Source organism: Chaetodon auriga, chromosome 22 (genome assembly GCF_051107435.1).
Source record: "Chaetodon auriga isolate fChaAug3 chromosome 22, fChaAug3.hap1, whole genome shotgun sequence".
NCBI classification, from domain to species: domain Eukaryota; kingdom Metazoa; phylum Chordata; class Actinopteri; order Chaetodontiformes; family Chaetodontidae; genus Chaetodon; species Chaetodon auriga.
Window position 1 is genome coordinate 16,564,084 of NC_135095.1, and position 15,336 is coordinate 16,579,419.

The window sequence follows — 15,336 nt, forward strand, 5'->3', positions numbered from 1 at the left end:
TTGTGTTTGGGCTCAGAGATTTCTGAGTTGAGCTGCTTTTGAGCAAAAGTTATTGATGATGAAACACTTCCAGAAGCAAGAAGGAACAACAGTGGATCCCTTTCACTCACTGAGGTTTAACTAAACCAGTGAGATTATCTCTGCCTCAGCAAGCCTTTGTTGGAAGCATCATATTCTTACTTTATCTGTCGCGGTTCGCAGTCCACACCGGGGAGCAGCAGCCTGGCCGCCTGCCTCACGTCATCGCTGTCCACGGAGAAGCTTCGTCGATGCTCAGTGTGGGCGACCGCCACTCGAATCCACTCCATCAGCGGAGGCAGTACCAGGAACGGCCTGCAGGGGAACACAAAGGTTGGTTTGCTCACATCAAAAGTGCAAATCAAATCAGATTAGTCAGAACTTAAAGACCCTAAAAACATATTTTCTTTATCGCTTTCTCACTCTGACTGACGGGGTCCCACATGAACACACACCCTCTACCAAGCTTAGATCATTTTTGGTTATTTCACATGAGAGATCTCAGGTTTTCTGTGCTGCTCGCGCTGGTTTGAAGTGGGTGAGGCTCCGCTGGGAAAAAGGTGACATACCTCTGAGCACCAGTCAGGATTTAGCAGCATCTGAATCAGATGACAGTCGGTGGGTTGTTTGGTCACTGTCAATCACACCTGATCAAACCACACCCACACAGTCGCGATGACGAAGACTAGCTGAGTTTTTGAGCGCTTAACTCTTTACACCAACACCATGAGATGTTTTTATTTACATATTTATGACGTGAGGCCAAGTTTTCAGGGACTTCAGCTTACTAAACTACGCTAAATGTGTGTCATGTGCACAAAAACACACATCTACAAACACAGCCAGCACATACACATGATTTTACAATCCATATCAATATACAGTGTCATGAATAATGTGACCTTTGTGTGTCAAAATGAATTTTTCAGACTGATAATAGTACACGGTCCTTTAAAACACATCAATGAGATTCATAAAGCTCCGCGTGCTCTATTGACTTTTCACATAAAATCACTTAATAAAGAATCTGGTCCAACACTGATAGCCACAAACTTTCTAATTAAAGATGCCCTTACAGATAGCTGAAAAGGCAGCTCCACCAAATCAATATTCATAATTTACAACTCCGACTGTCCAGAGAAAGAGATCTAGATGCTGCAACCTCCCTAAATGCTGTTATTACCTTCTTTAATCAAAATCAGTAATGGGTCTTGCCTGGCTGACATGTTCATATTTCATCATTTATTTCCACGACTAGTGTATGTGTGTGCGTGCGTGTGTGTGTGTGTGTGTGCGTGTGTGTGTGTATAGTCTCTAATCACATAACCTGTAAATCACCTAATCTGTCTCTCACACACGCTGTTATGTTGTTCTGTCTCCTATTTATCTTTCCCCCCACAGTGCAACAGCAGCAAAATTCAGGTCAGTCATTCATCAGACATTTAACCCCTTTACATCAGTTCACAAGCAGGATGAGCGGCTGCGCTTTACAAAAAGGTTTTCCTCATTTTATCAGGTGAGCTGTGTGTGAATTAAACATGAATAAGACACAAATTAAACAGGTGACTTCCTGACTCGCACATTAAATACATTTATTCGCTCTCTTGCTCTTGCTCCCATAGCTGCACGTTAAATGTAGCACTGGCGCTATGAGGTGGTTAGCTTACCTTAGACTGGAAGTAGCTAGCCTGTCCAAAGCTAAAAAACACACTATTAACACCTCTAAAAACATACTATTTACTGTCAAACACTTTATCTTGCTTATTTCATCCGTACACAAACAGAAATATAAAAATAATGTAAAAATGATAAGATAATTGCCTCCTAGCTTCAGCTATTAGCACAGCTATGTGGTCAATCGTTTCATCTTTCGGTTATAAAGGAATAAACATATTTCCCAAAATGTCCATCCATTCCTTTAATGATAACAGCTGTAATAACTGACTATTCAGTAACTCCTTATACTGCGGCTAAAACCGTCAAGCTCTCCATTGTCGCACAGCACGTACGCTAATGTGGTTTACAGTGATAATGGTGGTAGGTTGCTTAGCTAATTAAGCTAATGTTAGCTTTAAGAGGTCTTAAATATAATTGATGCTAAAAGAATGAGGCTACAGCTGCATGTCCTGGGCAGAAAGTTAACATCCTCACTGGTCCTTATTCTGCTGTTTAACGTCCCATCAGTATGATAAGGCTAAATGTAGGATCAGACTTTTATTTAATTCAAACATCACTCTGTTTCAGGACAAAGACAAACTCAGGTAACACTGGCTGGGGTTGCAGTAAACTTCAGTCAGGTATGTATGATAAGTGCAAGGTGATCTATTTCAGGAAGTTTGATTTCTGAGAAATCTTTGAGAGTGAGGTGCTTAAGTTCTTGGTACTCTTGAATATTCATTCAGTTACAATCATTGTGCAGCACAATGTGGGCACTCACAAGCCACGAAAAGAAACCTAGAAAGAAACCCCTGACAGAAAAACTGGAAATAAGGCTTTTATCCTTTTCAGCTGTCTCTTAACAAGTATAACAGCACTCAAAAGAATTGGGGAATGATTTCTTTATGTCTGAACAGGCTTATTCTTTCACTAAAGCGAAGGCATACTCCATTTTGCCTTTTGTGGAACAAAACGGGACTGAACAAAGGTATTAATTCTAAGACTCCCTGACAAGGATCCCTTATTGTAAAGAGATATAAAATAAAATATCATTTCAATTTAAAGTCACCTTCAAACAGCTGACACAATGTGCTCATGATTTCATGTTAGCTAACGTCCCCCTACATCACATCCTGGAGTTCTGCTTTTATAATGCAACATGAATAAATGAGGAATGCTGTATATTTCATCACATACTTAATCTGTTTCTGTTTTATTTAGAAACAATTCCTTTACTTTTGCCTCTTACTTGCTTCAGTGTGTACTTTAACATCACTGTTACATAAGGAGCAGGAGGCATGATATCAATATAAAGGTACTGTGCGATAACAGGAGGGTGTGTTTTTTTTGGTTTAATACAGATTGTAGCACAATCTCCTGTTATTTAACATTATTTGTTGTACTGCTCAATACATACAGACAAAATCAGATAATGATGATCTCATTAAGGTGAGCTAACAAGCCTACTAGCGAACTGACTGCTAACAAACTTGTTACCAAACACCAAGCACCACACAGATGCTAACATGCTAGATGCTAGTTGGTTGAGGCCCCTTCCATTTACCTGCTGTATATTTTATAGGTAATCATAATAAACGGTAGAATAAGTGTCTCCTCACTTCATTTTTCATTTGGCCGCTGGAGGATATTCAGCATCACAGAACAGAAATCATTGTTTTCCTGGACTCGATTCACAGGTCTTTGTATCTATGAGTCCGTCCGCTGGCGCTGTGCCTCCAGTAAATCCTACTCATTCATAGCAATTATCCTCTCAGGCTCATAAAAACGGTCCTCTTCTCTGAACTGAGCAGCCTTGGGATATGGCTTACGGTATGTGTGCTTTTTGCAGCGCCGGGCCCTTAAAGCAGGTCATCGGTAGATAGTCACACTTGAGAAATTCTTTTCACAAGGTTCTCATTAAGCAGATATTAAGCTCGACTCTTTTTTTTTTCATTTATTATACTTGGCCATCATGAATATGCCCTTTTTAAGGACCCTATTCAGGATACTTTTAGTAACAAATGTACTTAATTTACAAAGAACATTAATTATGGCAGAGTTGGGGATAATTCTGAGTCACCAGATCTCAGTTTAGATGATAATAAAAGCCCTTTAAGGCTTTTACAACCATGAAGCAGTCTCAGATTCTCATTAAAAATCCTTAAAACACTAAATTAAAGAGGCTAATTTCATGTTATAGTCAGTTAAATCATATTATGAATCCATCAGTAAAGGTCTCTGTAGAGCTTTTATCCCTCTTGACCCTCTGGCAACGATAATTTCCTGAAAAAATGATTTTAAACAGAACCGCGAACCCAACTGAGAGAAACCATTTGGGACTGCTATGTTTACCATGGATGCAGCTGCCCGCTCCTTCTGTAAATTTGCTGTAAGCACATGTTTAATCAAGGCTGCCGCTTTTAGCTGCTGACACACTTGTCTTTGACTAGTCTACATTTCGTGTGCATCAGTTTCTCTTCCCACAACCAAAGCTATCCTCGTCTTTACACCTACAGTCTGCCAGGAATGTGAACTCTGGCGAGGGTTTTAAAATAAAGCAAGGTTTCCACTGCCGCTTAGTGCTTGGCTGACTAATGTGACAATTCAGGCCTCCTCTCTTTGCTCAGAGCTTGTGCTCTCACTGACGGCTGCCTCTTGAAAAGACCTGGGTTTGAGAGAGAGGGAAGCCCAGTGTGGAATGGAAGCACGGAGGGTAATGTGATCAGTCCATGCAGACAGCTGTCCTGCTGTGACAACCAACACCTTGAGCTGCATGTGTAAGAATTCCTCCTTCGAGGCAAATTTCTGGGCCAAAACGCTGAAAATATCACACATCATTGTCTACAGCAGCTCGGTTACTATTTTAAAATCCTCTAGATTCTTCATCTTCCTTAAAAACTTCTAAATTTGGAGCAATAAACCAATTTTCCACTTCTAAGGCTTAACGTTAGGTGGATATTTAAAGCTCAAGTGTAAGAGAGTTTATTTCCCTTCAGTAATTTCTCACCTTACAGAAGGCTTATCTGACGCTTCGCTACACGACCCTAAGAGATAATTTTATCTAATGTAATCATATTCTGCCTCCCTCTCATTCTGTTGTGTTATTCAGGCCCTTTTGCTTGTCTTCAACCTTTCAGCAGAATGCTAAATAGAGAATTTCCTCTCCGGGGACCACAGAGCCTGCTGACATGTCACTCCGCCTGACGTTCCTCGTGCTCCCCGGGGTCGTCAGGATGGAGTTTTATCCCCTCAGAGTGGAGGAAAGACGCTGGAATGTCTGTCCATCCGTCCATCCAAGTGAAGTCCCTGTGGTTCCCATCAATCTGCTCAATGCCTAGGGAGGTGTCAGCGCTGACCAGCCCACGCAGCATCTTACAGGATCGCTTGTGGGGCGAAAAACTTGTGCAACAAAGTAGGAACGTCCGTATTAACCTTTACAGCAGTTGGAATTATTCCAGCTGTGGCGTGCCACTAACTGACAGAGGCAATATGTCTGAACGGATTGACGTCTGCCCACCAAGATGGAGAGCTGCTGGACTACAGCGTGGCAGAAATGCATTTCAACTTGTGCAAACATTTCTCAGGAATAGAAATCATCTCACCGCTTGATTTAAAGCTTGATGAGTGGAGGCGAAGGAGCAAATATCACGTGTACAAGTCAGAAAATTGACAAAATTGAACTGTGAAGAAGAAGTTCTTCTCAAAATTTCAAATGAGACGTAGAATGAAGCGATTTTTAAGCATAGACTTGGTTATTTTTCCTGATTGAAGCAATGGCAGCACATGATTTGTTCAAGGACCGCTGGGAATTTGTAAATCTGACAATAATTTCTGTTTTCACAGTCTTTACTTCTTAGAAATGGTGTAATTTTGGTGGCTTTTTTAAATAAAACATGCCTTTAAAGCCCATCGGCAGGTTGTGGGGTTCTGGGGGTCAATCATAAGGCGTTACAGAAAAAAACTAACCAAAAGTGCTGAAGTGAAATATCACCATTCATACTCTAAAGCTGGCTGTCACAGAATGCATTTGACAGTTTGACGGCAACTTTCTGGCGCTGAAATTGGACATAATTGACTTGCTTTAGAGTTGACGTAAAATTCCTATAATCAACTCTACTTAGTCTCTTCGTCCGTGTTGACAGCTGATTGGAGGCTAAATGCACTTTACCTCAAGAGAGTACAGAGAGGAGAGGGGCAAAAGAGGAGAGACTGAAGCGACACAAATTTTTCAGGCAAACTGCTCCTGGATTTGGACTAAAGTGCATTATTTCCATGGTCTCTGTTGGACTCACCTCTCAGTCTGTAAGGTGACCTTGGAGGGCTCAACGTTGGGGTTCTCCCACTCCATCTGTGGGCAGTGCATGAAGTAACACAGCGTGTAGAGGGCCTCGGGCTCCCAGTGCACTGTGGTGTTGGTCTTCTGGTGGACTGGAGTCCCATTGCTGGGGTTCTTGATGTGCAGCGGCTGGAGGTGGTGCATGGCCCGGGATACCAAATCACCTGGAGGATACATTTACACATGAGAACAGAGCATGAATACATGTACAAAAATCAATTAAGACTGTCTTTGCACTGTTTTCATAGAGGATATGTAAAGGAGTGTAACAATCACCACATTCTACTTCATTATGTTTTACACGGCATCCCAACATTTTTTTTGAATCAGGGTTGTAATAACACATAACGTGTACTACACTGAGGAAAGATCTATTATCATCAAATCATTATAACAAAGTCCTACGCTTTACTCTCTGAGCACAAATTCATCTTGTGCACCGCTCCTTTGACATGTGAGTACTCGCAGCACTCCTGCGATGAAGCAGAGGCGCGCTCCTTCCTTCGCACACCCTCTGATTCACCGTACATTTAGTCATGCACACATGCCCACACAATCCTTGCCGAGTGGGAAATTGCTGCCTTGAAATTAAATCTTACGCACGTCGTGCTTCTCTCATCACTTAGGAGACTGAGCTCTTTTTCTTTTATCTTTAGCTCTTATTTTTTTCACCCAGTTTTCTGACGCGACCATCGAGAGAATCAATGGAAAAATGAAATATCTGTGTCAGTGTGTGGATGTGTGGGTGAAGCAAATGAAGCTGGAGAGCAAGTTTTAGACCTTGAAAACTTCCTGCCATTAGCATTGTGATTGTCAATCTATGAAAGGATTATTCAGATTTTTTAGAACATGAGTCTGAGATGTCAAAGTTGAACCAGGAAGTCAGTCTGTAAACATGAGGGATGTTTCCTGCAGACAGTCTGGGTAATAATTTGATTGCTTTTGGGGTTTTGTCTCATAGTCTGATTAGTCGTGCTTCTTGCCCCATCAGATTTCTTTATGACGATGTCGCTGTCACCAGTTACACTTCATTCGTTCAGCCTGACCGCTCTCATACCTGTCAGCTAACTATAAAGTGGCAGCAAGCAGTGGTTAGCTTAGCTTAGCACAAGGGCTGGAAGCATGCAGCTAGCACAGCAGGTGGATTCTGTTGTCTTTGGACAAAGCCAGGCTAGCTGTTCACCTCGTTTCCAGTCTTTGTGCTAAGCTATGCTAACCACCTCCAGGCTCTGGTGTTGTGTTTAATGCACAGATATGAGAATGATTCAAATTTTAACCCTCCACCAAAAAATGACTTCGCATGTTTTCCCAGATGTTGTAGCATTAAAGATTGTTATTTCTATATGTCGACATCAACTTATACAACCGCATCGGTGTCATCCATGCTGGATGGTCACTTTTATTCATGCGTGTTGCTGGCCACTCATGTAGGAGGATGATGCTCCCATTCTTCATCCTGCCTACAGAGCTCAGTGGGTTTTGTCGACTGTCAGTGGGCACAACACCATCTGTTTGAAATGATGATTCAGAGGTCTGGGACCAGGCTGACACGCTCCCAGATGTTATAACTGGTAAGAATGATGGCCAAATAGAGTATTCAGAAATCGTTTCACACAGACTTGATTAAGACTTGAGTGAAGGTCGGATTAGACATGTAGTGGTGGCAGTTAAGGGTGAGTCTCCACAGAATGAAGGCCATGTCCTCTTAAGTGTGTGTATTTGAGTTCAGTTTATTCATGAATCGAACATTTGTCCGTAGATTCTGAGGACTGAAATAAAAAACCTTAAAGCGGATGAGTTTCCAGTAAAAAGTACAGCAGCCAAACAGATTCAGTAACTTTTATTCTAAGCAACAAAGAGCTCATTTTCCGGGATCTTCCGTGACGAATGTTGCTTGAAGTACGAACCTGTTTCAAGCTGTGTCTGTACGCAGCAGGAGCCCAGAACAAAATGAAAGTCATGAGAAATTTTACAATTCTAATACTTCTGAGCGCCAGAGGAGGTTTGAATTTAAGTTTCAGAAATTCAGCACCACACAGGCAGATAGTCAGCACTGACTTGTAATTCTCTGATTTAGGATTTTGACAGCTTCAGCTTATTGACGCAGCCGTTATTGATGCGTTTAAGGCTAACAATGTTGCTCTAAGAGGGAAAATACTGCAGCGTGAGCCTGCAGGGCCTCTGAAGAATTAATAACCCCATTGATCTAATTATTTACCCGCTTTCTTGGAACGCTGGAGGTTTCGGGCAGACAGGGGAACCTGATCTCTGGGTTTAGCCTGAAGACGCCGCCGCCTGAGCGTTGTGAGTTCATGCATCCTCTCACTGCATACACCAGTAATATGTGAATAAAACATTATGTGTGGAAAGTCTGAAGCTCTGAGCTGCAGTGCAACAGTAAACACATCGCAGCTCAACACACACACACACACACACACACACACACACACACACACACACATCCTCTCTGATCTCGTTTGATTGTTTGTTCCAAAAATACCCCGTCTGAGGAGCGTTGGCCTGTCTTGAAACCTCATTCCTTAGACAGAATGACACGGTGAGTCTGCGCCCAAGGTTCTCCATCTGTCAGACTAAAGGCCCCTGACAGAGTTCACAGGCAGTCAGACGTAAACAGAGCGCTGCTCACAGCACAGTTTGCACTGCGGCTCCCATAGACAGTTATCGAGACAGAATTAAATGCATCAAGAAATAATTGAAAACAAGGGCTCAGATCCATGATTGAAGATTTGCGGCGGGATAAGGTTCCAGTCTGCAGGTATGACATAGATAAATGTGATTAGATGTGGTCACTTAGTGCAGCAGGAGCAGCTCCTGACGAAGCTCGATGCACAACAAAGATATCATAACAAAACCAGCGCTCAGACTGAGGAGGAAGAGGCCTACAGACAGCACTACTGCCACTGACTTTGGAGAAAAAACATAATTAGGTTGAGGTCTTGTAGGCTTTCTGCAAAAGCTACAAGAGTTTTGGTAATTTCACATTAAAGATGAATGTGTTTCCTGTTTTTCCTGAGCTCTCCTGACTGGTTGGAGGGTTGTGCGGTCAGCGTCAATCAAACCACATCCACAGGGTCATGGTGAGGCAGATTAGCTGAGCTCATGAGTGACACATACTTAACAAATGATACCTAAGGATGTTTGTCTCAAAACTTCATCTTAATCTTACTCAGGAATACTTGTGATTTGAAGCCAAGTTTTTAGGGCCTTTAAATGAGTCAAAGGGATTAAAAAAATCTTATCGTTACGTCAGAAATAGTTCTTAACCTTCACCTTAAAAGCATCAGATAAAAAAAATATTTTATGCCCGCAACTGTGATTTACTCATTTTGAGATGTGATACTCTTCATATTCTCTTAACTTACAGATAATCAATCAACAACAGTTTTGTTAGTTGATTAATTGTTTTTTAAACTGAGAAAAACGCTGCCTCTCAATGTGAAAACTGAATGACTTATTGATTTTCTCTGTTAGGAAAGCAGCGACTGAAGATGTCATTTTCACTCAAGGAATCAGTGCATTAATAATTAAATGCATCAATCCTCGCAGCTCTGCAGGATTTACAGGTATACGGTGACTGTGTGCAGCTTGCAGCCTGTTTGCTGTGCATGTTGAAACCTTACTCAAGTGGATTCATCCAGCATAGAAAGCCTTTCTACTCCAGGTACTCAGTGCTGCTCAGTGTGAGTTTATGCAGTGTGCTGTTTGCTTAAACATAAAGACATTAATAAAGATTAAGGAGATAAAGCAAAGAGGACTGAAATATGCATTTCCACGAGAAAAACAAATGCTGCCCAGTGGAAACAATATAAACAAGCCATAAAACAGAGAACAGAGAACCACTAACTCCAAGAACTGACAACGCTCCCTCTGGCTTTGCGGAGCTCGCTGAGCAGAAGCAGAACTCTATGACCACACCACGTCCATAAATAATAGACCACATGTAGTTTCTACCACAACAAACATTAGACGCAGCCACCGAGCACATGGTTAAAGCGTGGCCGTCCCTCTGAGCTCAGGCCAGCGCCGGGGCTCATCACCCAGCTCTCTTGTTGTTCTAATGTTTCTAATTGTTCTTGTGACTTTGGTTTTGTCAGCAGGACAACATTCACTCCCGTCTCCTTTGCTGTAATTATCTAGGCAACACTCCTATGGGGTTCATGCTTCATCTCATTTGAATTAATCACAGGGGACAGCTTAGTGTCTTCCTTTCTCCCAGCCAAGTCCTTCCCTCTTGGAAGGACTCATTACAGAGCAAAACTTTGTTCCCTATTCCCAGAGAAAAAACGGTGAAACAGCACAGAGCAGAAACTCCCTGCTGTAATGAGATGTCAACACTTTAAATGCTGTCATACAGCAGCTACAAAGCCTGTAATTACCTCGTCTTTCTCGACTGCATTACACCCGAAGCATAAGAGCCTATGATGGAAGTTTTGGGTCGAATGTTTTCATGGAGCAAACGATTTTCCTGTAAAAAGTCATGAAAGACAAAAGAAGTCTTTCCACATCTTAGACTACCACAGATAAGATAGCAGCTAAATGCTAATGCTAACATGGCACCATGCTCAAAGGGCAGTGTTTAGTAGCTACAATTAGCACCATGTTCACCCTCTTAGTTAGTGTGTTAGCATGCAAGGATTTGCTAATTTACACCAAAGTACAGATGTTTACAGGTGTTTTGACTGACAGATCAAAATTATTAAGACTGTTTTTTGGTTTTACAGATGTTGAAAGAGTGGAAAGAGGTGGAGAGAGAGGGGACAGCATGCACCGAAGGGGATAAGGACACAGCCTTAGCATATGGGGTGCACGCTCCACCAGGTGAGCTACCTGGGCGCCTCATGACGAGGGCATGAACGTCTGCACGAAATTTCATAGCAATCGCAGGAATGAAAGTAAGTTTTGGGTTTGATGCTTTGGTGTTGCCAATAATTTACACCTAATGAGTCATTACAGATAAAAATCCTTTCACCCGTGACTCACAGGACTCAGACAGCACACGTCAGCAGCTGAACGGCCGAAGCTTCAGCGGTTGTTTTTCTTCTCCTGTCGACGGCAGCGTGTGGGGCCAGGCTTCTGTGCTTACGTCAAGATTGCTTTACAATATAATTCAGCGCACAGTATGCACTTTTTAATCGATAAATTCACTCCTCTGCAACAGGTATAATAAAGCACAATGTAATTATGTTCTCATAATGTGGAGCCACAGGGAACCTGTTTTGATGTATTGTACTTTGTGTTTGACGAAGAGTAATTTAACTGTGGTAAGTTTTTATTGCACAAAACCCAAAAGGATTTTTCTAAATAATTGAGTCCTATAATACACTAAAGTAATTAAATGTGTGATCATATTCTTACTATATGAGGCACGCAACAATGCTAATATTACACATTACATAAGGTTTTATTTCCTCTTCATATATTTCAAATGTGGTTGCTACAACTGTTTTGATTGTGCCTGGTTTCTACTAATAAGTGAGTTGGCATATTCTGTGTTAATGTGAACATCGGCAGAGTTTAATGGGCCCTGCTTCGCTGCACGAGGAGATCATTTGCATTAATATTACAAAGTTTGAATCCCTCCCTTGACTTTAATACCCACAAGTCATGTACTGCACCATCAGTAAATGACAGGCCGTATGAGGGGGGGGTGCTATCCCTCCTCCTGGCAAAGTGACCACAACCAATCCCCCTTGCTAACCTGCCAAGATCAAAGTGACAAGTGGCAACGTGTAGTGGCTCAAGAGTGAGAGGATCATAGAGACGCACTGACGTCTGTTAAAAATGAACAAATCACCGCCTGGATGCATCTCTGTCAGTCTGCAGCACATATTTTCTTGTCATTGCATGATAGATGTGGAGGTGTTGTAACATTTCAGCCATTTTTATTGAGTCTAGATTCTTCAAACACTGCAAACCGACTGTTAAGCTCCTCATGCGTAACAGTTTTACTCCTCCCCTGATTTGAAATATTCATCTCGACCAATTTGGGCTGTTTCTCATTCTGTGTTTCTACAAAGATTTGTTGGTTCTCACCAGCTTTTGTCCTCACTGACTTGGTGCAGAACGAGGGAAGAAGCAGTGGAAGTTATTAATGGGATTTCTGATAGTATTTAGGTGCAAATTCAGGAGACTCGTCTCCTGCAGCTCCTCGGCATGGAAGCCCCTCTGGGAACGGGAAACCCTGAATCCATCAAAGGAGCAACATTTTTAATGGCATGAGATGGAGGAGATACACGGCAGAATTTGGTGTCATCTTATCGTTCGACGGGATCAAAGCACACCACTTGGGAACAGTAAACTGACGTGATGCGCCACGTTCCTGTTGCAGACATAATCCTTTAACTGTGATCACTAACTTTCAGTGAAATACTTCAATTATTCTCTTCAAACGGGAAACGTGGAAACAAGCGGCCACTTGGGGGCAGCAAGAGCAAGATGTGAAAACGACGTGGACACATCATCGCAACTTGAGTTGATGTTGTGAATTTGTTAGCAATCAGTTGCTTATTTACACATCCAGCAGTCACGGAACAACATCATCACTGATTTAGAGCTGTGTTTGTGTCCGCCTGATGAATATAAGTCCAATATTCACTCTCTTTTAGCTCCAGCTTTGGTCTCCACCAACTCCTGAGGGAAACATTCGGCTTTTCAACTGCTAAATGCTTCACTGTGTTCACCAGCTTTCAGGTCAGTTTTTAGAGCTTTTTCACCGAAAGCAGCTGCACAGTTGCTTTAAAATGAATCGGGCTGTAACCTCACTTTGACCCTGGAAGGGTTCGTCTCCTGTCTAACGAAAACAAAGCTATCAAATCCAATGTAACTCATTCAAATCTACGTTTTCCTGCACTGTCCGTATAGCAACTGTTGAAGTTTGCATAAGAAACCTTTGCGTGCGTAAAGATCAAATTTAAATGCCGGATCACCTCAGGGTATTAAACCAGGCATGTTTTAGGATTAATTAAGGCTGTATTAAAACTAATTGACTGCACACTTGAACATGCAAAGTGTTTTTAGAGCAAGCTGCCCCTGGCTAAAATAACAGTCAGCAGACAAGCCTGTAATTCAAGCAGACAAAGTGAGGTTAGCCAACTTCTTGCAAACTATGACCTTAGATTATCATGGCAAGACAACCGTTGTGTTCCCTGATGGAGGACTGAGATGGAAGATTCCTCCATTGTCCTATGACAAACTGTCATGGCCTAAAGCACCCCGGGGACCCAGCTGAGGACACTTAATCATCACTTGGTAATACGACCGACTCGGAGCTCTGCCTCTGGGCCACATTAGCAATTCCATGGCAACTATTAATCACAGTCAATTACAGGACATGTCATCATCAACATAGAACTAGCAGATTCTTTTACCAGCTCTGCTCAAGTGGAAATTAATCACCAGTGGACACATTTAATATGGGACAGAAGAAGAAGGCCAATGATCACCATCTGTGTTTGAACAGACAGGCGATCCGCTGACAGATCGAGTACAGTAGCTGCTTTTAAGACTCTCAGCTCGGTGATTTTATAATGCACGCTCACACTTTTACAGTAACCTGGCGAGGATGCAATCAGAGGCTGGGTGACCATCTGCAGCACTGGGAGTTTATCCGCTGGGCCGGTCATCCCGTGAGACAGCGATGAGCCAAACAGGAAAGAAACAAAAGGGTAAAAATACATCCAATGCGTTTTTTTCTAGCCCTTTGTACCAGCAAACAGGCTCCATAGAGCGAGGAGAGGGAGGGCTGGTCACGAGGGGGCCACTGATCCATCTTCTATTCTCTCTTTTTATACACTCGTAGTAATGAAAGACACTGTTTGCGTGCTGAATAAATCCCAGCAACATGGAAAAGCAGCAGGGGACCATCTGCAAAGGTGGGGCTAACAAAAACCTACCAGAGAACAAATAAATGCCTTGATACAATGCAACACAGTGATTCATTCATTTTGAAGCACTGGAGATGATGCAGCCACGAGCCGCTGATGAAAATATCATGTAACACTCACATGTATGCTCACATGAATGACCAACACAGTCCACTAGAACATGCTGAAAATATCACCCACCATCTTCAAATCCTGCTACAATTTGACATCAACACACAAATAACTCAGAATGTTAAAGCTCCATTCAGAAATATTTTTAGATGAACACTGAAATCACTGAACTGCATCAATCTCTGCAGCCCTGCACAGCTTTTTAGCCTCTTTTGGGTAATTTATTTGAGTCACAGCTCCTCTCAGCAGCAGTTTGCAACTGTTTTTTACTAAAAAAGCAGCAAAAAATCAGCTGTACACGACCTGCACCACATGGCAGAAAGACGAAGTTGGCAACCAGCTGGTTGAGTGGAGCACCTGGCAGGTAAAGACCCTGATGCTCTTCTTAGGAGCTGGTGGAGAACAAAACCAGAGTTTAAAGTGGAGAGAACACTGGATTCATCATGCAGCCGCAAACGCGACCTCACATTAATGCTAATGTTGCTCCTTAATGTCTGTAAACAGCGACTGTTTGCTTACTTGTTAGCCAGAGCAACTTTAGAAGTTGCCACCTACATACAAGGTTTATTTGCCACATGAACCACTAAACATGTGCAGTGAAAGTGGTGATGACTTCGTAGTTCTTCTGCCCCCTAGCGGCCAAAAATCAATCAATGCAGCTTTAAATGCTTCTTTAAAGTTTAGGTGTTGTGCCGACGCTGTAACTTTATTGGTAAACTAATTCAAATTTGCCAATGTACAGTTTCTAACAGCCACTACGCCTCAAAATACCGTCTCTCTGGAGGCTTTAAAGGTAACACTTGAAAGCAGCAGCAGCAGCATCTGTTTTACCCCAGGACCCTTCAGCAGTGGGGTACAGAATAATTCACTGAAATGTCTAGTTCTGAATTACAAATGATCACCCCATGTCTAAAAGACTTCAATTCATTTTAAAAAAGTTCACATCCAACGCGACTGATCTTCATTTTCTTCTTCATGCGTCTATTTGCGGAGGGTCAAACGTTCACGGTCGTTCATTTACCTCCAGTCCTCCCACGAGGACATTCAGACTAAAGATGCGGAATGAAGGTCCAATGATGCAAGATGCTGCAAATATTATGAAACCCCTGTTTAGTGAAATCGAGCGCTCGTTGCTGCTTTGTTTCTGATAGCAGTGCTGCTGCACAAACCGTCATCAGTCCTTCTTTCTGGTCATTACGGCCTCCTGCAGAAGCCCCTGCTGCAGCTGTCTGGACTGATGACTGTGAGCAAAAGTAATGAAACAACACCGGGAAAGCCCAGCGCACCACCCCGAAAAAGCTGTGAAGGCTC

At 42.5% G+C, this 15,336-nt stretch overlaps 1 protein-coding gene across 2 annotated transcripts in view; it reads right to left on the minus strand.

Annotated features, from left to right (window-relative positions):
- LOC143315180 (ankyrin repeat- and BTB/POZ domain-containing protein 3-A) overlaps positions 1–15,336 on the minus strand; it is a 162,591-nt gene that overhangs the window by 26,433 nt on the left and 120,822 nt on the right. For both annotated transcript variants that reach the window (XM_076722708.1, XM_076722707.1), the window contains exons 3-4: positions 5,967–6,174; positions 181–333 (exon numbers count right to left, since the gene is read on the minus strand). In XM_076722708.1, coding sequence (XP_076578823.1) covers positions 181–333; positions 5,967–6,174 — 361 coding nt within the window. The remainder of the gene's footprint in view (positions 1–180; positions 334–5,966; positions 6,175–15,336) is intronic.